Source organism: Salmo salar, chromosome ssa11 (genome assembly GCF_905237065.1).
Source record: "Salmo salar chromosome ssa11, Ssal_v3.1, whole genome shotgun sequence".
NCBI lineage: Eukaryota > Metazoa > Chordata > Actinopteri > Salmoniformes > Salmonidae > Salmo > Salmo salar.
The window spans coordinates 34,371,246-34,394,325 of record NC_059452.1 but is presented as its reverse complement, the minus strand read 5'-3'; the positions used below and the strand labels follow the sequence as shown (position 1 = coordinate 34,394,325).

The following is a 23,080-nucleotide window of genomic DNA, read 5'->3' as shown; positions in this document are numbered from 1 at the left end:
TTTTAGATAGCAAACAGTGATCATTACAGTAGCTAAATCAATCGTACAAGGGAAGAAAACGTTTAATTAACTTCTGCGGAAACCAAAGGAAAGACTACAATTTCCATAACTCTTCACCCCCGTCATTGATACGTCATCGGGTTGCGGCGGCGACAGGATCGGCGGTGTTATCATTGAATGACAGGCTGGATCAACACTGCAATTTATGTCAACTTTGACCTGATATCCGATTTTAAGTTAATTAGAATGATTCACGAGCTCCTGTTGGCGTTAAGTGGATACCCTGGGACTATATTCACATGGAACAAACGGACAGGTTTACAGGTATATTGGGGTAACGTTTCCTACCTAACTACAGTACAGAGCTAGCTCTACGAAGTACAAACACCGCTGCAAGAAGCTGGCTAGCTACGTTAATCTTTTTTCCCCAAGTAGCTAACTCGTGCAGCTAGTAACCTTATGAATTATTTTATTTTCTGCTTTTGTTGGCACCCATCACTAGTTTTTTTTCTATTTTTGCTGTATGTGCACTTCATTATAGTTTTGTTTAGTGACTGGTGGTAAGTGTGACATGCATCCTACTGAACCTTTTAGCCGAGTTTTTCTCAACTCCACGATGTACATATAGCTAACTGAACCATAGTTCAAGAATGCACTGTTAAGGAGTTGTGAGTAAGGGGTTAACTGAACCTCTGCTACTCCTGTAGGTCTCCCAGGACCTGCCCTTTCTCCATCCCAGTGAGACCAGTGTCCTGAACCGCATCTGCAAACTGGGATCCGAATACATTCACTTCACAGAGTTCATAGAGCAACACACAGGCCATGTCCACCAGCAGGTGAGATAAATACCCAGAAGATGGAGTGCCAAAAGCATTTTCCTCTTCTCACGTCCTTTGTTACACCCGCAATAACATCTGCTAAAAATGTGTGTGTGACTAATAAAATGTGTTTTGATTTGGAAGCGAGGAGATTGTTGAAGGACATCTGGGGTTCCTTCTTCTCCAATGTTCTCCCTGCTTATCTCTTACTTTTTGATAAGGTGAGGTTGAGGAAAACTACGATTTGAAGCTCGATCTACTCAGGCTTTTATAAAACTAGCCAGCTTCAATTAGCTTCACGTTCCAGCTCAGACTTCATCAGTACTACAACGGTGGATGTTGCTCGTCCGCATGCCGCTAACTCTAGCCGGCATGTAACTACACGTGCATGTTGCATGTTGCTGGTCGAACGCCAAACTCTTCATTGAGACAATGCTGAAACAGCAATCGATGGGAGAGTCAGTGCCACATTTTCATTTTTGCCGGAATTAACATGAAAGATAAGTTATCTTGCAAATTCAGCAGGCTATGATGTGAAATAGGCTAATAATGCTGTCTTTGGTGTGCTTATCAATGCACACAAGCACCTTTTTCCCCAATCCTATCAGTAAAAATGTTTTTTAGTCATGTAAAAGTTTTACTGTGGGTGAACTTTCAAATGCATCTTGTCATTACTAAATGTGTAATGTGAAGGGTGTTTTAATATATATATATTTTTTTTACACAAATGTTTGATTAATTACATATTTAATTGCTCAAAACAACTGGGAACTTGTAAATCTCCGACTTCCGCCTTCAGTGCATTCAAAACAACTGGGAACTCGTAAAGCTCCGACTTCAGTGCATTCAAAACAACTGGGAACTCGTAAAGCTCCGACTTCAGTGCATTCAAAACAACTAGGAACTCGTAAAGCTCCGACTTCAGTGCATTCAAAACAACTGGGAATTTTGAAAGAAATTTGCTCCGACTGGGGAAAAATCGATTTGAATGATCATCCAACTCAGAATTCCAACTCGGGCCTTTTTCTAAAAGTCAGACTTTCCAACCTTAGATCACTGACGTCATGATTTGACCTCATATTTGTCCATGTTTCTAGTTGTATTTAATGTGGCATCAGACACTTCATTCAGGATAAATATAGTAAGCCCTGAGTTAGCCTACCCCAGAGCAGGTTAGTTCTGAAGGATTCATTGCCATAGAAGTTTACCTGGCTAAAAGGTGAGCATCTTTCATCTGACCGGTTATTCCAAGTTTAACAAATTTACTTTGCTAACTCCTCAAACCTGATTCGTCGTATACCTCTCTGGACTAAAAAACCAACTCAATGGAGAGTCTCCATTGAAAATGCTTTTTAGTGCAGAATTACACTTAATCTGTGTCCGGGAAACCTCCCCTTAGATAGGTTTATATTTTTTTATCCTGATTAACTGGTTAAATTCTGTGAGAGTCGGTGACAATGAATCTAAACCAACTTTAGAGTGAGTGCCATGTGTTGTTTTTTAGATTGAGATGTACTAGTATTACCGCAAATACTAATCAGATATAGCTAAATACTATAGTCTTAACAAGCTCTGATTGTACTTTGCAGGAGCACCACTCCATTCAGACAAACCAGACTGGACTCAATGGGGTTTACCTGCGGGCTTTCTGCACGGGACTGGACTCCATGCTACAGCCTTATAGACAGGCTCTCCTGGACCTCGAACAAGAGGTAGCGAAGATCATTTACAAAATGCATTGTAGCACTAATTAATACAATGCACATTCATAATCAATCCCACTATTATCCTCTTCATTGCAGTTTCTTGGTGACCCGCATCTCTCCATATCTCATGTGAATTATATGTTGGATCAGGTAATGCCAGTTACTGTTTTTACTAGTTTCTCTGATTTAGATTTGCTTATACATTTGAAGTAGAATTAATTGTTTTAGACCTTTAAAGCTGCAATCCTTAAAGGTGAAACAGTTTAGGATATTACAACAACAAAAAAGTTACTGCAAGCTACAAACACTGTTTTCCCCCTCGAACATCATTGCACACGTGATAAAACAGAACAATATGTACTGCACTTATTTTCTTTGACCACGCTGCTCGACGCACCTCACCTCCATTTGATCCACAAAACAAAAACGATAACAAAGGTGCCGGGGGTGTACAGTGGTGCTGCCACCCTTCCACCCCTCCCCTGATTGGAGTAAACTAACGGACAAAAATACTTCCACTGCTACTTTCGCTCACATATACTGTACATGTAGTTAACTAATTATACATATATTCCTAATTTCCTGTTTCTCCAAGTGCTGGATTTTCATCCACAGCATCCAATCCAGACAGTGGTGCTGTTTCCCCTAATGCGGATTCCATCTTTAAATGTGAACTTTCACACCTAAAGTCACAAGAACCACAGTATCTTTCAATATGTCATGAATGAAATTAGGAAATAAAATATGAATATAACAATATACCCATGTCATTTTATGTAATCATGTTGTTCTTCTCCAGTTTCAGTTGCTGTTTCCCTCTGTTATGGTGGTGGTGGAGACAATAAAGTCCCAGAAGGTAAGGGCATTACAATGGAGACAATACAGTCCCAGAAGGTGAGGGCATTACAATGGAGACAATACAGTCCCAGAAGGTAAGGGCATTACAATGGAGACAATACAGTCCCAGAAGGTGAGGGCATTACAGTGGAGACAATACAGTCCCAGAAGGTAAGGGCATTACAGTGGAGACAATAAAGTCCCAGAAGGTGAGGGCATTACAGTGGAGACAATACAGTCCCAGAAGGTAAGGGCATTACAGTGGAGACAAGACAATAGTCCCAGAAGGTAAGGGCATTACAATGGAGACAATACAGTCCCAGAAGGTAAGGGCATTACAATGGAGACAAGACAATAGTCCCAGAAGGTGAGGGCATTACAGTGGAGACAATACAGTCCCAGAAGGTAAGGGCATTACAGTGGAGACGAGACAATAGTCCCAGAAGGTAAGGGCATTACAATGGAGACGAGACAATAGTCCCAGAAGGTAAGGGCATTACAATGGAGACAATACAGTCCCAGAAGGTAAGGGCATTACAGTGGAGACAAGACAATAGTCCCAGAAGGTAAGGGCATTACAGTGGAGACAATACAGTCCCAGAAGGTGAGGGCATTACAGTGGAGACGAGACAATAGTCCCAGAAGGTGAGGGCATTACAGTGGAGACAAGACAATAGTCCCAGAAGGTGAGGGCATTACAATGGAGACAAGACAATAGTCCCAGAAGGTAAGGGCATTACAATGGAGACGAGACAATAGTCCCAGAAGGTAAGGGCATTACAATGGAGACGAGACAATAGTCCCAGAAGGTAAGGGCATTACAGTGGAGACGAGACAATAGTCCCAGAAGGTAAGGGCATTACAGTGGAGACAAGACAATAGTCCCAGAAGGTAAGGGCATTACAGTGGAGACAAGACAATAGTCCCAGAAGGTAAGGGCATTATAATGGAGACAAGACAATAGTCCCAGAAGGTGAGGGCATTACAGTGGAGACAAGACAATAGTCCCAGAAGGTGAGGGCATTAAAGTGGAGACGAGACAATACAGTCCCAGAAGGTAAGGGCATTACAATGGAGACAATACAGTCCCAGAAGGTAAGGGCATTACAATGGAGACAATACAGTCCCAGAAGGTAAGGGCATTACAGTGGAGACAATACAGTCCCAGAAGGTAAGGGCATTACAGTGGAGACAAGACAATAGTCCCAGAAGGTAAGGGCATTACAATGGAGACGAGACAATAGTCCCAGAAGGTGAGGGCATTACAGTGGAGACAATACAGTCCCAGAAGGTGAGGGCATTACAGTGGAGTCAAGACAATAGTCCCAGAAGGTAAGGGCGTTACAGTGGAGACGAGACAAGACAATAGTCCCAGAAGGTAAGGGCATTACAGTGGAGACAAGACAATAGTCCCAGAAGGTGAGGGCGTTACAGTGGAGACGAGACAATACAAAGTCCCAGAAGGTGAGGGCATTACAGTGGAGACAAGACAAAGTCCCAGAAGGTGAGGGCATTACAGTGGAGACAAGACAATAGTCCCAGAAGGTAAGGGCATTACAGTGGAGACAATACAGTCCCAGAAGGTAAGGGCATTACAGTGGAGACAAGACAATAGTCCCAGAAGGTGAGGGCATTATAATGGAGACAAGACAATAGTCCCAGAAGGTGAGGGCATTACAGTGGAGACAAGACAATAGTCCCAGAAGGTGAGGGCATTAAAGTGGAGACGAGACAATACAGTCCCAGAAGGTAAGGGCATTACAATGGAGACAATACAGTCCCAGAAGGTAAGGGCATTACAGTGGAGACAATACAGTCCCAGAAGGTAAGGGCATTACAGTGGAGACAAGACAATAGTCCCAGAAGGTAAGGGCATTACAATGGAGACGAGACAATAGTCCCAGAAGGTGAGGGCATTACAGTGGAGATGAGACAATACAGTCCCAGAAGGTGAGGGCATTACAGTGGAGACAATACAGTCCCAGAAGGTAAGGGCATTACAGTGGAGACAAGACAATAGTCCCAGAAGGTAAGGGCATTACAGTGGAGACAAGACAATAGTCCCAGAAGGTAAGGGCATTACAGTGGAGACAATACAGTCCCAGAAGGTAAGGGCATTACAATGGAGACGAGACAATAGTCCCAGAAGGTGAGGGCATTACAGTGGAGACAATACAGTCCCAGAAGGTGAGGGCATTACAGTGGAGCCAAGACAATAGTCCCAGAAGGTAAGGGCGTTACAGTGGAGACGAGACAATAGTCCCAGAAGGTAAGGGCATTACAGTGGAGAGACAAGACAATAGTCCCAGAAGGTGAGGGCATTACAGTGGAGACAAGACAATAGTCCCAGAAGGTAAGGGCATTACAGTGGAGACAAGACAATAGTCCCAGAAGGTAAGGGCATTACAGTGGAGATGAGACAATACAGTCCCAGAAGGTGAGGGCATTACAGTGGAGACAAGACAATAGTCCCAGAAGGTAAGGGCATTACAATGGAGACAATACAGTCCCAGAAGGTGAGGGCATTACAGTGGAGACAAGACAATAGTCCTAGAAGGTAAGGGCATTACAGTGGAGACAAGACAATAGTCCCAGAAGGTAAGGGCATTACAGTGGAGACAAGACAATAGTCCTAGAAGGTAAGGGCATTACAGTGGAGACAATACAGTCCCAGAAGGTAAGGGCATTACAGTGGAGACGAGACAATACAGTCCCAGAAGGTAAGGGCATTACAATGGAGACAAGACAATAGTAGAGTATTCACTCTCCTTCTGATATGACTGAGAAATCACACAAACACAATTACTTTGGAGGAAATGATTTAAGACACTCATTAAGCACTTTTCATACACCCATAGCACTCTCCAAAAACTATTTGTCTTCTCAAAGTCTAAGGCTCAACACATTTCTGATGTGCCTTAGTTTAGAATGTTTCTGTAAGAGTACCATCTTTCTCCCAATTTTAAGTTCATCATGGTGGCTGCGGTGGTTTAGGGGCACAAAGTTGTCACAGTGCTCAGAGCAGAGTGCATCATGGGTAGGCACAGTTGAATCAATTAGTGTGGCATATGGAAATGAGGTCACATCCTGTCTGTCCTAATTAGATCCACGGCTGTCAGATCCTGGAGACGGTGTACAAGCACAGCTGTGGAGGTCTGCCCCCCGTACGCATGGTCCTGGAGAAGTAAGTTACGGCCACCACTTTTTCAATCAAATGTGAAGTTAGCCTCTTATAGAAGCTTTGTTGTTTATGCTATTACTTGGATCTATGCTGCATGTGTGGTGTCATGCTGAAACTGATGCTGAAAAGTGAACTATGCATGCCATATTTCCAGACAAAACCTGAAGGGAGTTTTGAATTCACTGTGATTTTACAATGGTAAGATCCCGGGGTGTGTTTTTCTTACATTTGTTATTTCACCCCTGGATAAATGATTCCCATGACACGTCATCTCCTCCTACACATAAACACTTGAATCTATACTGATACCTGGCTGGTGTTTCTCAGGGCAACGCAACATAAAGGATCTCTCTGCTGTCTGTCTGTCTACTCAGGATCCTGGCGGTGTGCCACGGGGTGATGTACAAGCAGCTGGCGGCGTGGATGCTGCATGGTCTGCTGCTGGACCAGAGTGAGGAGTTCTATGTGAAGCAGGGGCCCAGCGCTGGAGGGGCCGCCGCCAACCAGGAGGAGGACGAGGAGGACCTGGGGATTGGAGGCCTCAGCGGTAAACAGCTGAAAGAACTACAGGACCTGGTGAGAGCCCTTATGCTAAGATTCAGGATCAGCTTTTATCTTCCTCAGATCTTAACTGGCTGATCTAAGGTAAGAGGCAAAACTGATTCTAGATCAGCATCTATTGGCAACTGCATCCATGTTTCCAGCTGAGAGAACTACAGAATCTAGGGAGATGGTGGGTAGAAGTTTCCCTTAGGCACAGCTTCAGGTTCAGTTTATATCTTCCCCCAAATCCTAATCTTAAATATCGGGTGGGGAGGCAAAACTGACCTAAGATCAGTGTCTATGGGTAATTTCATCCTACTTCATACCTTGGCACTTTATCTGTCCACTTGGATTTGAAGTGCTTGCGTTAGTGTAAAGCTTGCACCACTACTGTTTGAGTAAAGATTGTAGGATGGATAAGATCTAAAAGTCATGTGTATGCACTTCCAGTCAGTTTCAGGAGGCTGATTTGGGTCATGTTCATAAAGGCACAAAGCAGGGAAAAACTAACTGAAACAGGGAGTGAGTACCCAGATTGGTCCAATAAGACATGCTCATTTTCGTTTTCTGTTTGAAAATGTTTTCCATTGCGTGCCCTAATGAACGATGCTGTTGTCTGTATTCCGTTGTAGAGGCTGATAGAGGAAGAGAACATGCTGGCTCCGTCCCTGCAGCAGTTCTCTCTGCGGGCTGAGATGCTGCCCTCCTACGTCCCCATCCGCGTGGCTGAGAAGATCCTCTTCGTGGGGGAGTCCGTCCAGATGTTTGAGAACCACAACCACAGCCCGTCCAGAGCTGGTGAGAACCTGGTCCACACATGTACCTTCGTTATTAGCTGTAGCTACGTTTCACGTTGATTTGTTCATGATTTAGCTACAGTAGGGAAACAGTAGAGGGAGGAGAAAGGGAGCGTTTTCTGTCTTTTCACCCTCACTCAAGTAAGCACCATTAGCATTATTGCAGATTTTGGCATCTATTTGGTTTGCTTTGGTTGCTACACTTCTACATTTCAACGACAAAAAAAATCACCAAACTATGTTGACGAGCACTACTTCAATGTAACATAGTGCGACAATATCACTTCAGGAGATCCACGTTCAACTTGGAATGAAAGATTTTGGAAGATTTGATGGATCATGTTTTCCTCCCTCTCCCTTTGTGTGTGTTTGTTTCCAGGTTCTATACTGAAGCACCAGGAGGACATGTTTGCTACAGAGCTGCACCGTCTCAAACAGCAGCCCCTCTTCAGCCTAGTGGACTTTGAGAACCTCATAGACGGCATCCGCAGCACCGTGGCAGAGGTGGGCTTCACACTTCAACATATCTGAGGAAATGTCAGATATGTGTTTGTAATGTCTGCTGCAACTTCCCACTATCAGCTGGACAAAAAGGTCCTGTTCTTCTATTCAGTTGACATTAGGGTCCCATTCATCTCAATAACTCCATACATTAGTCATCGGTATGTGAATCCAATCAACAGTTGATGAATGAATGTATCCTTCTATTTGCAGCACCTGTGGACATTAATGGTGGAGGAATCTGATCTCCTGGGGCAACTGAAGGTTTGTATTTGGACTATCTAGCTGTGACGGTTTACAGTTGATTTCAGATTGTTAGTGGTCATGTTTCAGCTCGACTACATTGCTGTCGGACTGCTCAGAATCACTTATCTACAAATCCCCTTGCATCTCAAATAACTACTCCTTATGTGATCAAGATGAGTGCTTCTGTGCCTCGCCTTGTTAAAACTGACCCCGCAAACACGCCGTTTCTCTTTCCCTGTAGATCATAAAGGACTTTTACCTGTTGGGCCGTGGCGAGCTGTACCAGGTGTTCATTGACCACGCTCAGCACATGCTCAAGACCCCGCCCACGGCTGTCACTGAACACGGTATGTTTACAGGTCCAGGATCAGTTTACTCTAACAGACATCTAAACTTGATAGCGCATTCTACCTCCTAAGGGCCAACTTCATCTTATGGAAAATTCCCCCTTTATTCAATCACAAACCATGGTCCTGTTGGAATACTTCAAAATGTAGTTTAAACTGGATCCTAACTTCCTCCCTTCCTTGAAGTGATCACTGATCTAACACTGTGGCTAGGTCAAAGTAGGGGTTCCAGTAAATATCTTTCACCAAAACAATCATTTCTGATCGTTGTTATTCCAAGGAAGGAAGGAAGGAAGGAAGGATGCCGTACAGAAGAATATGAACAGGTCCATGTCTATTGCAGTTATTCTTTGGATCTAACCGTGGCTGTTTTCTCCACCCCTCCTTCCACAGATGTAAATGTGGCCTTTCAGCAGGCTGCCCACAAGGTGCTGTTGGACGACGACAACCTCCTGCCTCTCCTGCACCTCACCATCGACTACCAGGGGAAGGAGAGCAAAGGTTTGTTCCTCAGAATGGCTTTTCATTGGAGCAGAAACCCTCCACTAGGAGATCTAACTGTATGTTTAACTAGAGCTGCTTAGAGTTCTCTTTTCACTCCCCACTAGACCTGGGTTCAGTACATGTTTATTTGAGTATTTTGTTTTTGAAATACTTATTTTCACTGTATTTTACAATGCATGCCAATACATTAAGTGTAGTTCCAAATGCATTCCAATATTCAGCTAGTTGTATTTTCAAAGAAAATATTTACTTTGAAATGTCTTTTGAAAGTAATTGAAATAGCCTAAATAGTATTTGAACACAGGTCTGCTCCCTACTACCCCATGGCCCTAACTTACTCTTCCATGTTTACAGATCTGTAATGTGTAAGCAATATGGCGGAAGGTCCACCATGACACTTCTCATACCTTTTTATACCATTCAGATCTGTAAATATGGAAAGGTCAGGGCCAAGGGGAAGGGGTAAGGAACATATTGGGACCAGCGGCTGTGTGCTCCAGTATATTTTTCTGTAACCAGTTGCTGCCATCTAGTGGCTAACTAAGACAGTCTATGCCTGCCTGTCTTGGTCATCTCTCTCTCATCTCTCCTGCTATAACCTGGGAACACCAGATGGGAGAAGGAAATCTGATGGATGTGTACTGGGAAGTCACCTGAAGGAAAGCAGACGAGAAAAGAAGGCTATTGAACTTGGCACCCTAATCCACATAATAGTGCACTATTTTTCACAAAGTTCAAAAGTAGTGCACTTCATAGGGAATGGGGTGCTATTTGGGATGATCAATTCTTCTATGTCTTCTACCCAGTGTGTGCCATCTTGTGAACAATGCGATGGAGTGGATCAGAGGATGTGGGCAGAGTGGAGAGAGGAATGGAGTGTGTGTAATTTGGCCGATTTAAAATAAATAAAATGTAGGATCGTTGGCCTTCTCTCCCAATTGAGCTCCGGTACCGTTCAGCCACGACCTCTGGCCATGCTCTGTCCACCATTTTTCATTTCCTTCATCACCGTTCTTTTATTAAGGTCTATTCTGTTGTATTTATTTAACCTACCCCACCACTAATGCGCAGAGATGTTGATATGAGTCGACCAAGAAATATGTCACAGGCCGTATAATTGATGACAAGACAACCAATGGGGCCATGCAGCAGCAGAGACGTTTTGGTTTCTATATAGGCTATTGTTAAAAAATAGTCTAAGTTTGTAACATTACTAAAGTTGTCTATCAAGTGTAAAATGTGAGTTCAACAGAACCAGTTACAACTGACGTATCTGATCATCAATAGACTAGAGAAAAAGCTCTTAGGTTGTGGCCACTGTGTTAAAAACAATCACCTAGGTAGGTCCTTGTTTAGTAGCCTATGTTGAAGCTTCTTATGACAGCCTACTTCAAAAACAAATGGTACATACAGTGACGGAAAAAAGTATTTGATCCCCTGCTGATTTTGTACGTTTGCCCCCCGACAAAGAAATGATCAGTCCATAATTTTAATAGTAGGTTTATTTGAACAGTGAGAGACAGAATAACAACAACAACAAAAAATCCAGAAAAACGCATGTCAAAAATGTTATAAAATGATTTGCATTTTAATGAGGGAAATAAGTATTTGACCCCTCTGCAAAACATGACTTAGTACTTGGTGGCAAAACCCTTGTTGGCAAGCACAGAGGTCAGACGTTTCTTGTAGTTTGCCACCAGGTTTGCACACATCTCAGGAGGTATTTTGTCCCACTCCTCTTTGCAGATCTTCTCCAAGTCATTAAGGTTTCGAGGCTGACGTTTGGCAACTCGAACCTTCAGCTCCCTCCAGATTTTCTATGGGATTAAGGTCTGGAGACTGGCTAGGCCACTCCAGGACCTTAATGTGCTTCTTCTTGAGCCACTCCTTTGTTGCCTTGGCCGTGTGTTTTGGGTCATTGTCATGCTGGAATACCCATCCACGACACATTTTCAATGCCCTGGCTGAGGGAAGGAGGTTCTCACCCAAGATTTGACAGTACATGGCCCCGTCCATCATCCCTTTGATGCGGTGAAGTTGTCCTGCCCCCTTAGCAGAAAAACACCCACAAAGCATAATGTTTCCACCTCCATGTTTGACGGTGGGGATGGTGTTCTTGGGGTCATAGGCAGCATTCCTCCTCTTCCAAACACGGCGAGTTGAGTTGATGCCAAAGAGCTCCATTTTGGTCTCATTTGACCACAACATTTTCACCCAGTTGTCCTCTGAATCATTCAGATGTTCATTGGCAAACTTCAGATGGGCATGTATATGTGCTTTCTTGAGCAGGGGGACCTTGCGGGCGCTGCAGGATTTCAGTCCTTCACGGCGTAGTGTGTTACCAATTGTTTTCTTGGTGACTATGGTCCCAGCTGCCTTGAGATCATTGACAAGATCCTCCCGTGTAGTTCTGGGATGATTCCTCACCGTTCTCATGATCATTGCAACTCCACGAGGTGAGATCTTGCATGGAGCCCCAGGCCAAGGGATATTGACAGCTCTTTTGTGTTTCTTCCATTTGCGAATAATCGCACCAACTGTTGTCACCTTCTCACCAAGCTGCTTGGCGATGGTCTTGTAGCCCATTCCAGCCTTGTGTAGGTCTACAATCTTGTCCATGACATCCTTGGAGAGCTCTTTGGTCTTGGCCATGGTGGAGAGTTTGGAATCTGATTGATTGATTGATTGATTGCTTCTGTGGACAGGTGTCTTTTATACAGGTAACAAGCTGCGGTTAGGAGCACTCCCTTTAAGAGTGTGCTCCTAATCTCAGCTCGTTACCTGTATAAAAGACACCTGGGAGCCAGAAATCTTTCCGATTGAGAGGGGGTCAAATACTTATTTCCCTCATTAAAATGCAAATCAGTTTATAACATTTTTCTGGATTTTTTGTTGTGTCTCTCACTGTTCAAATAAACCTACCATTAAAATTATAGACTGATAATTTCTTTGTCAGTGGGCAAACGTACAAAATCAGCAGGAGATCAAATACTTTTTTCCCTCACTGTAGTCACAGAAGTATATGGGGTGTTTGTTAACTTCTTTTTAACCAAAAAATGAATGGAGTGAATTTGGAGCAGCAGTTTTATTTGTTTGTTCCTGTGAGCGTTTTTTTTTTTTTTTTAGCAGAGCAGTTGAAAGGATGTTGAGTGGTTAACAAAGACTGTTCCGTGAGCGATGAGTGAGATTTCAAACCGCTCAACTCTGCTGACATACTCTGGTGTGGAGCCATCCTGTGGCTAACGGTATGATTGTGTTCTCAGATGCCACAGGGACCAGGGAAGGGGCCACTCCCCCACAGGAGTCCTCCCCCAGGGAGGTTCCCCCTACGGGCTGGGCTGCTCTGGGCTTGGCCTACAAGGTCCAGTGGCCCCTGCACATCCTCTTCACCCCTGCCGTCCTGGAGAAGTGAGTATTGTACAGCAGGCAACACCTGCCTCCCACATGGTCCCTTATTCCCTATGTAGTGCACTACTTTTGACCAGGGCCCAATGTGATCGCTGCAGGACCCGTAACAGTGGAGAAGTTTAGCCTTGTGCTTAAATGCTCTTGGTAGTTGTGGAAGTCGACACGATATTTCTTTTTACTTTGTGCATTGCTGACTCTACCTTTAACATGAGGTGATATCCATTAGCAAATGTTTGCGCAGACAATGGAATATTTTATCATTACACTCCCAGTTTATTAGGTATACACCCGTTAACAAAAATGGATCTCTCCTACAGACAGTGAGTCATGTGGCTGTGGCTTGCTATATAAAGCAGGCAGACAGGCATTGAGGCATTCAGTTACTGTTGGATTGAACGTTAGAATGGGCAAAATGACTGACCTAAGTGACAGAGAGTGGGATGACCGTCGCTGCCAGGCGCGCCGGATCCAGTATCTCAGAATGGGATTTTCATGCATAACAGTGTCTAGGGTTTACAGAGAATGGTGCGACAAACACAAAACATCCAGCCAGCGGCAGTCCTGTGGGCAAAAAACGCTCGTTGATGAGAGAGGTTGAAGGAGAATGGTAAGAATCATGCAATCTAACAGTTGGGCCACAAACAGGTAAATAACGGCTCAGTACAACAGTGGTCTGCAGTACGGCTTCTCGGAACGCACAACTCGCCGATCTTTGTCACAGATGGGCTATTGCAGCAGACGACCACACTGGGTTCCACTCCTATCAGCTAAAAACAAGCAGAAGTGGCTCCAGTGGGCACGTGATCCCCAACCCTGGACAACTGAGGAGTGGAAAACATTGCCTGGTCCGACGAAGCCTGGTTCCTGTTGCGTCATGCTGATGGCAGATGTAGGATGAGTCCATGGAACCCATCCTGCCTGGTGTCAGCGGTACAGTCCGATGGCTGTGGTGTACCAGCATCCAATCTGCAGCAACTGCGTGGTGCCATCATGTCAGCATGGAAAAACATCCCTGTGGCTTGTAGAATCCATGCACCAAAGAATTCAGGCTCATCACTCATCTTGGAAAAACGTATACTAAAAACTTGGAAATCAATCATTCTGCCATCATTAACACAATGGAAAAATGTAATGATTTATTATTTAAATATTGAAAGAGCGGGGGTTACGGAGAGAACAAAATGGTGCAGTTTCAGGCCATGTGGTAAACAACAATGCACTATGGATGGAGGTGTGAGCATGCCGGTCTGGAGAGAGGAGATGGTCGTTGATTGTGTGCGTCTTGTTTGTAGGTTTGTATTTGGTTATTAACTAAAAAAGTGAATTCAGGCTGTTCTGGAGGCAAAGGGGTATCTGACCCAGTACTAGATGGGTATACCTAATACACTGGCCAGTGAGTGTAATATAACCATTGTTTGTACCTTCATGTTTTTGTATTGCATTCCTCACAAGTTCTCTGTTCATATAAGTTGTTTTTATTTTCCTTATGATCAGTTGTGTCCGATTCAGTTTCAGGAAGACTAGCTATCGTCATGGCATGTCCACGACCGTGTCCCGTCCCCCAGGTATAATGTGATATTCACCACCGTGTCCCGTCCCCCAGGTATAATGTGATATTCACCACCGTGTCCCGTCCCCCAGGTATAATGTGATATTCACCACCGTGTCCCGTCCCCCAGGTATAATGTGATATTCACCACCGTGTCCCGTCCCCCAGGTATAATGTGATATTCACCACCGTCCCCGTCCCCCAGGTATAATGTGATATTCACCACCGTCCCCCAGGTATAATGTGATATTCACCACCGTCCCCCAGGTATAATGTGATATTCACCACCGTCCCCCAGGTATAATGTGATATTCACCACCGTCCCCCAGGTATAATGTGATATTCACCACCGTGTCCCGTCCCCCAGGTATAATGTGATATTCACCACCGTCCCCCAGGTATAATGTGATATTCACCACCGTCCCCCAGGTATAATGTGATATTCACCACCGTCCCCCAGGTATAATGTGATATTCACCACCGTGTCCCGTCCCCCCAGGTATAATGTGATATTCACCACCGTGTCCCGTCCCCCAGGTATAATGTGATATTCACCACCGTGTCCCGTCCCCCAGGTATAATGTGATATTCACCACCGTGTCCCGTCCCCCAGGTATAATGTGATATTCACCACCGTGTCCCGTCCCCCAGGTATAATGTGATATTCACCACCGTGTCCCGTCCCCCAGGTATAATGTGATATTCACCACCGTGTCCCGTCCCCCAGGTATAATGTGATATTTCGTTACCTGCTGAGTGTACGGCGGGTGCAGTCTGAGCTGCAGCACTGCTGGGCTCTACAGATGCAGAGGAAACACCTCAAATCCAACCAGACAGACGCTGTCAAGTGGAGGCTACGCAACCACATGGCTTTCCTGGTGGACAATCTGCAGTACTACCTACAGGTGATTATATCTACAGAAAATGACATCTGTCATTTAGCAGACACTGTTACAGTAGTGAGTGCATACGTTTTCATACTGGTCCCCCATGGGAATCAAACCTACAACCCTGGCTTTCCAAGTGCCATGCTCTACCAACTGAGCCACAACCCCGTGTCATCTGTACATCTAAAGACTAAGTACTGTACAGTACATCTGGTCTGTTTGGAAGAATAGAGAGCAGTAGTAAAGACAAGACTGTATAGTGTTTTTACCTGTTCATATTCAGCTTGGGGAGGAAATTTGAGAGGCTCAATGCACCACACTCAGTTTACCATGGCCATATTCATGCAAACAAGCATTCCTTTCTTTGTTCTACAACTACAAAGCACATTTGTTTTTGCTGCTTGGGCCCTCTTTTTGTTAAACCGGTCCCATATCTGTATAGCCAGCTCAAAGGTGGTCATAGGAGTTGGCAAGACAACACATCTATTTCTAGGACCAGGCTATGAATGACCTTGTTGTTGGTGCCATATTTGTAACATGGCTGTGCTGCTCCTCTCTCTCCTCCTCCCTCAGGTAGACGTGCTGGAGTCTCAGTTCTCTCAGCTGCTGCAGCAGATCAACTCCACCAGAGACTTTGAGAGCATCCGGCTGGCCCACGACCACTTCCTTAGCAATCTGCTAGCACAGTCCTTCATCCTGCTCAAGCCGGTTAGCGTCTCAATTTATTAGCATTTGACATGAATACAATGTTGCAGTAATTTAAGGCCACTTCAACATCTTCTTTATTGCAGTCACGTTATGCAGATGATCAGATTGCCATGTCACTTTGATATGGTTCCTGACAAGGTAACCACTTACCTGACCCAATGGCGCAATGCGACTGAAATGAAGACAACCTTGAAGGTGTTATTACGCGTTGTGTGCTAATCATGCATTGTTGTCAGTTGGAGATGAACAACACTATCAAATTAGGATTCAGCCTTGAATGACCACTTAGCTATAGTTTCCCATTCATTTTAGAATTTCGTCCAATGTCTTCTCTCCTACCCCAGGTGTTCCACTGTCTGAATGAGATCCTGGAGCTGTGTCATAACTTCTGCTCATTGGTCAGCCAGAACGTGGCTCCGCTGGATGAGAGAGGTACAGCCCAACTGGACATCTTGGTGAAGGTAAGGCTGTCTGCTAGAACTGCTAACAACCTTTCACCCATTGTCACGCCTATATTACTATGTTATAGTAATTGCTTGTAATCTTTGGTGCTAGCTAAATGGCCAATGCCAACAATGAAGTACTTCATCTGTAATTTCAGGGTTTCAGTCGTCAGTCCTTCCTGCTCTTCAAGATCCTGTCAGGCGTCAGAAACCACCAGATCAACTCTGACCTGGCTCAGCTGCTGCTCAGGCTGGACTACAACAAGTACTACACCCAGTCAGGAGGCACCCTGGGCAGGTAGGGACCTGACACTGCACCCTGGGCAGGTAGGGACCTGACACTGCACCCTGGGCAGGTAGGGACCTGACACTGCACCCTGGGCAGGTAGGGACCTGACACTGCACCCTGGGCAGGTAGGGACCTGACACTGCACCCTGGGCAGGTAGGGACCTGACACTGCACCCTGGGCAGGTAGGGACCTGACACTGCACCCTGGGCAGGTAGGGACCTGACACTGCACCCTGGGCAGGTAGGGACCTGACACTGCACCCTGGGCAGGTAGGGACCTGACACTGCACCCTGGGCAGGTAGGGACCTGACACTGCACCCTGGGCAGGTAGGGACCTGACACTGCACCCTGGGCAGGTAGGGACCTGACACTGCACCCTGGGCAGGTAGGGACCTGACACTGCACCCTGGGCAGGTAGGGACCTGACACTGCACGCTGGGCAGGTAGGGACCTGACATGACACTACACTACACCCTGGGCAGGTAGGGACCTTACACTACACCCTGGGCAGGTAGGGACCTGATTTAAGAACTACATTGATTGAAATGTTGCTGCACTAAATATCTGAGAGCGTTGTGCTATTTTCTTCACATGACACTACATAAACCCTTCAAAAGAGGCTTTCAGGTTGAGGTGCACCCCTCAATGCAGATCAGCTCCCCCTCTTCCAATCCTAACCTTAACCAATTGTGGGGAACAGAGCCGGTCCTGACCTCCCTGGGGCCCTAAGCAACATTCTGCTAAGGGCCCCTCCTACCTGACCTGTAAACCATTTGCCATTGTTACACAGTGACACCTGACACCCCAGTGCTCCCACTACAATCCTCCCTCCTTTAAATCAGTTTGCTCTAAGAATAAGTAGACCTAGACAGAACAGAGTGAGGTATAAAAAAAAATATTTAATGAATATATTTTCTATAGAATCTTAAGATAATTGAATATTAACAAATAAGAAATTGTAGAAAATAATTAAATATAACACTGAGCTTTGGCTCTGCTGCCTGGTAATGAGTCCAGTCCTCACAATATTATACAATTAGCTTTGTCTATACAATGTAAACATAAGCCTATAGGCTATGGCTGCAGCTATATGTCTCAAAATAGTAATATAAAACCTATACAGATGTGTGATTAACTTTGGTTCCCTCTACAGCCTGGGCATTTTCAGCATCATCATGGGCACCAGTCTATCTGGACTGTCTGGAAGAAATTGAGAAAGTATGTCACATAGTTATGTAAGCAGTCATTTACACAAATGCACTTCTGCCATACAATCTTAAAATGTTACTAAGTGTGTAAACATTTGAATGTTTGAATACATTTTTTACCATCAAAATATTTGTCTTCTGCACATTCTTGAGGCAAAGTCATCATAGGACATGTGTTTCCCACGTCATGGTTTATGCTCATGATGGCCAGACCGCTCAAACGTTACTGTGACATGGAAGACCTCAGGGAGCTTTTGATGAGCTTTCATTTTGAAAGGCTCCTCTCTGCCGATGCTACTGTTACTGGTAGGGTGACTGCAATTCTTAGGGCTGTCCAAAGGTTAGGATAGAGTTCCTCCAGGTTGTTCTCACAGAGAAAGGAAAGCAGCTCAAAGGTAGTCATCTGATGGCAGATCAGAGATGACTGTGACATCAGTGGAATGGATCTGGCACACGAGATTCCGAATTTATCTGAAGATTAGTGTTTTCAACTTCCATTCAGTGAGCCTTTAAAGATTCACTGGACATCTGAGAGGCAGTGCTGAAGTTCAGCAGCACTCCATATTTGGTTTTCACCTGGTTGAGCGTTTCTCTCATCAATGGATGTCACCGCAGAGTCGACCACAATGTTGAAGTAGTTGACTACAATGTTTTTCAGTGCATCAGTCACTGGTTCATCAGGAGCATCATAGCTGAAATGCCTCTTGCTGTTTCTGTCTCTTCTCTTTCAGAACAGCCGCTACATTCATTTCTACACAAATGCTTTTGGCTGTTGCCTGGGCCACAGAGAATCCAGTTTCCTGGTATGTACTGAGGGAGGCCTTTGCATTTGAGATTAAATTCACTGCGATATCCAACTGCATTGAGGTGGATTGGAGGAGCTTGTTCACCCTGTTTGTTATTGTCAGTATCTCACACCATACAACACAGCAAATCAAGAAGCGGTAGGATCCAACTTCCTCTGCAAGTGCTCGTGCCTCCACTTTGGCCGCAGGATCGTTGATCATCTGTCTGGCTTCCAGTAATGCCTCCTGAACCTCAGATACCTGATTGCATGAACACTTTGGAGCCTACTTTCACATCTTGTCACTCGGTTATATTCACATGTTTCTTCAAAACACTCCATCTTTGTGTGCCAGCTGAAAATAAGGTGAAGAGCTTTTGCACATGCCCAAAGGTTTAGAGTATGTGCTCCACATGGGATGAATATGACTGGGATTTCTTTTTGAGCAGTCTGGTTTTACTCCTTGGTGCTTGCCCTTCATGTTGCCCCCATTATCATAAACTTGCCCTCTGCAATCTTCAAATGGAATCTTCAGCTCGTTCAGCTTATCTAAGATGACAGTGGACAGATTCAAGCCTGTTGTAACCTCAACATTCACAAAGCCGAGGAAGTGATCTTTGATCTCTGGCTTTCCCTTTAAAGCCACGCTTCTCAGAATAATGGACATTTGCTCCTGGTGACTAATGTCAGCTGTACAGTCCAAGATAATGGAGAAGTACTTTGAGTCTCTTACTTGAGTCACTATTGCTTCCAGAATCTTGTCACTCACAATCTGTATCAGCTCATTCTGTGTGCGCTTCCCAAGGTAATGAGCATGTGTCTCTCCAGCTTTCATTTTGCTGAGATGATTTTCCATAACGGGGTCAAATTTTGCCCGTAATTCAAACTCTTTTAGGAAGTTTCCTTTATCTGGTTGGAAGAGTTTGTCTGATGAACCCCTGAATGCTAGGTTTCTTTCAGCCAGAGACTGGGTGATACTTATTGAATGTGTAAGTACATCCCGCCATCTTTCTTTCAGCCTCAAATTGTCATTTGTATCTGGTCAAGAGTCTGTCCCCGACTTAGGCGCAGATCAAGTTCTCTCCACTTAATCATGTTGTTTGTGTTCAGCACTACCCTCATGGTGTTTCAGAATGGTGTTGATATTTGACCAGTCATTCACGCCTTCCTTTATTATTTTGTAGTATTTAGTAAAAAAGAGCTTACAGCAAAAACAATGCACAGCGTTGTTTTTGATTATGAAAGCCAGCTCCTGGTAATATTTTCCCCAATTGACAGCTGTCTCTGTAATAAGCCTGAATGGAAACCTCTTCTAGACTTGTCTTTAGGGTAAGAAAAATCCAGTCCTGGTTTGAATGGACCTCAGCGCACTAACTCAGTCCTCATAGTCTGTTAGACTGGGGGCCAATCTGCTGGGTTGTTTTGGTGGAGCAGCAACTGTTCTATTATGGTCTGAGCTGCTTGTATCTGATGCTGGCTGTACACCTCTGGTTGTGCTAGTACTGGCTGAGGCTGCCTGTACTTCACCTGGGTCTGTGTTAGTACTTGCTGAGGACGGCTGTACTGGGTCTGTGTTAGTGCTTGCTGAGGACGGCTGTACTGGGTCCGTGTTGGTACTTGCTGAGGACGGCTGTACTGGGTCTGTGTTAGTGCTTGCTGAGGACGGCTGTACTGGGTCCGTGTTGGTACTTCCTGAGGACGGCTGTACTGGGTCCGTGTTGGTACTTGCTGAGGACGGCTGTACTGGGTCTGTGTTAGTGCTTGCTGAGGACGGCTGTACTGGGTCCGTGTTGGTACTTCCTGAGGACGGCTGTACTGGGTCCGTGTTAGTACTTCCTGAGGACTGCTGTACTGGGTCCGTGTTAGTACTTCCTGAGGACTGCTGTACTGGGTCCGTGTTAGTACTTGCTGAAGACGGCTGTACTGAGTGCGTGTTAGTACTTCCTGAGGACTGCTGTACTGGGTCCGTGTTAGTACTTGCTGAAGACTGCTGTACTGGGTCCGTGTTAGTACTTGCTGAGGACGGCTGTACTGGGTCTGTGTTAGTACTTGCTGAGGACGGCTGTACTGGGTCCGTGTTAGTGCTTGCTGAGGACGGCTGTACTGGGTCCGTGTTAGTGCTTGCTGAGGACGGCTGTACTGGGTCCGTGTTAGTGCTTGCTGAGGACGGCTGTACTGGGTCCGTGTTAGTACTTGCTGAAGACGGCTGTACTGGGTCCGTGTTAGTTCTGGCTGAGGACGGCTGTACTGGGTCCGTGTTAGTTCTGGCTGAGGCTGGATGTGGATCAACTGAGTCTGTGCTTGTACTGACTGATGATCCAGCATCTCCACTACTGACAAACTTAAGCATAGCACCTGTAAATTATAGATAACTATACTATGATTAATTTTATCAGCTGCATCAGGCCCATTCAAACTGCCTCCCCCAGATTTTAAAATATAAATACTATTTATACTCTGACTTGGCTGAATAATTGATGGTTATTATGTACTGAGAGATGTGCATCCATATTGCCCAGTATTCCCAGCTAATCAACTTTTAAATTCAATATTCATCTATTGCTTTCCATCTTGCATTAGTCCAGAGTTGTAACTAAACCTTGACTGAGAGACTAGATAATCATTGTCTTGTTTTAAAATGATGTGCGCCTATGAGGAGTGCCATCACGCCCATATATTGTCTGGACTGGTCCCACAGAGGTTTCTGCTGGAAAGCTTCCGAGCGGCAGTTTATAAACACTGTTGCCCATTGGCATGTATCAAACAGTTGTATTTCACTCTCACATTTGTCAGGCCCAAAGTCACAGAACACAGCCCTGGAAGTGGCTGGCAAGCAACAGACGTACCAGAAGATGTACTGCCCAGCTAGGTTAGCAAAACAGACTAGAGATGCACTGCAAGCTAGCATATCAACTTAACATCCCTGTTAGTTGCTGACATCAAACTTGGAGAGCACATAAGTTTACATGATTGCTAATCCCGCAATTCATTATCATGGTGTTTTCTCCTTTCGTGACCAGAAGGATAGTTCTGCTTCATCCTCTCATCGAAGTTGTAAACATTGACACGAGGGGAAGGCGGGGCCCATGCGTCATTTGCGGGGCCCTATGCAACTTGCGTATAGGGCTGCCAGGCTCTGGTGGGGAAAATGCAAAACTGGCCCAAGATCAGTGTCTAGGGGGAACTTAACCCTACACACACAAACACTGATACCTGTATTTTGCCTTCATTTGCAGTTTCTGATTGGGAGAGAAAATGGACGATGATTTCCAGATGAGGTCTTGAGTCACAAGCATTCCAGACCATTTATCTTCAAGTCGGATGGAAGGACTTAAATCAGTATGTTGTTGCATAACCCCATTGTCCTGAAACATCTTTGATACTCTCTTCGTTGCAATGAATGTTCCTCTCGCCTGGTCCCAGCTCTATTTGCTCTGTATGAGTTGGCTATACAACACAAAACCGATTTGAGAACAGGCTGTTTCATTAAGATACAAGCTCTGTTACTTACCCTATTGTAAATACTGTATCATTAATGTGTGTGCCTTTTCATGACGAAACAGACAAATAAACCATCATTAAAATGAAATTGTCAGTTTATTATTCCATAAAAACACAGGTTAAAACTATATACAGTAGCATGCAATAGAACTGATACACACCTTCAACCACATTAAATGTATTGTATGTAGGTACAAGTTGCTCCTAAGCACTGACACAGGGTCAGATATCATCCCTCATGATTGCGAGTTGGGAAACTGATCCCAGATCTGAGGATAAGGGCATCTTCTACAGACAATAAACCTTTGTGTGCGAAGGGAGGCTCGGATTAGGATGAGGGTGGGGATGTGTAGTCATGACGATATTGGGGGTTGCTATGGTATCCCAGGCGCTCCCCACAGATCAGACTGTGGATTAGCCACTCGGGCGACACCATGGGTACTTCCTGTGATGTCACACTCTTCAGAACCAGTGGCGGACAGGTGCGGTCTGTGACCACCACGTCAAACTTGCCCACAGGAATGTCTGTCAACATAAACATAAGACACATTATGAAGCAGACATCCAGAACATGCATTTGTCTCTACTCAAGGTCATCTTTTGGCTTTTACTCTAGAATGTTACCTAGTGATCATCTTGAACTACTTGTTGCGTAGGGATCAAGATTAGAAACATGCTTGTAATGTAACAAACAGGGGGGGATGTAATACAGAGTGGAAAAGGTGGATTGAACCAGAGACCTTCAGGGGTGTTACCATACAGACACACCAACATGTTAATTTTCAAGCACAGTGCTAGGTCATGATTAGTAATGGGACAGGC

General features: G+C 44.9%; 2 protein-coding genes across 11 annotated transcripts in view; one reads left to right on the top strand and one right to left on the bottom strand.

Moving 5' to 3' along the window:
• Nucleotides 1-104: 104 nt before the first annotated feature.
• Nucleotides 105-22,346, top strand: tubgcp4 (tubulin gamma complex component 4). 4 transcript variants are annotated; one of them, XM_045688853.1, is made up of 20 exons: nucleotides 105-324; nucleotides 708-836; nucleotides 2,408-2,530; nucleotides 2,621-2,674; nucleotides 3,324-3,370; nucleotides 3,561-3,570; nucleotides 6,466-6,545; nucleotides 6,917-7,118; nucleotides 7,718-7,883; nucleotides 8,262-8,386; nucleotides 8,597-8,647; nucleotides 8,871-8,976; nucleotides 9,370-9,477; nucleotides 12,744-12,888; nucleotides 15,165-15,342; nucleotides 15,898-16,032; nucleotides 16,377-16,493; nucleotides 16,634-16,773; nucleotides 17,919-17,983; nucleotides 21,994-22,346. In XM_045688853.1, exons 1-19 carry the CDS (start codon nucleotides 178-180, stop codon nucleotides 17,977-17,979), a joined length of 2,124 nt encoding a protein of 707 aa, XP_045544809.1. In that variant the 5' UTR covers nucleotides 105-177; the 3' UTR covers nucleotides 17,980-17,983; nucleotides 21,994-22,346.
• Nucleotides 22,336-23,080, bottom strand: part of LOC106562517 (TP53-binding protein 1-like) — a 29,337-nt gene continuing 28,592 nt past the window's right edge. For 6 of the 7 annotated variants that reach the window (XM_014127438.2, XM_014127448.2, XM_014127449.2 and 3 more), the window contains one exon: nucleotides 22,336-22,783. In XM_014127438.2, the coding sequence (XP_013982913.2) occupies nucleotides 22,587-22,783 (197 nt within the window). In that variant the 3' untranslated portion in view covers nucleotides 22,336-22,586. The remainder of the gene's footprint in view (nucleotides 22,784-23,080) is intronic. The other variant, XR_006757563.1, reaches the window with a different exon arrangement.

Bases quoted from the DNA above. Each gene is read 5' to 3' on its own strand.
- tubgcp4 (XM_045688853.1), top strand. From the start codon at position 178: ATGACAGGCTGGATCAACACTGCAATTTATGTCAACTTTGACCTGATA. The intron at 2,531-2,620 runs GTAGCGAAGATC...TCTTCATTGCAG, and splicing joins TCCTGGACCTCGAACAAGAG to TTTCTTGGTGACCCGCATCT. The intron at 8,387-8,596 runs GTGGGCTTCACA...TTCTATTTGCAG, and splicing joins TCCGCAGCACCGTGGCAGAG to CACCTGTGGACATTAATGGT.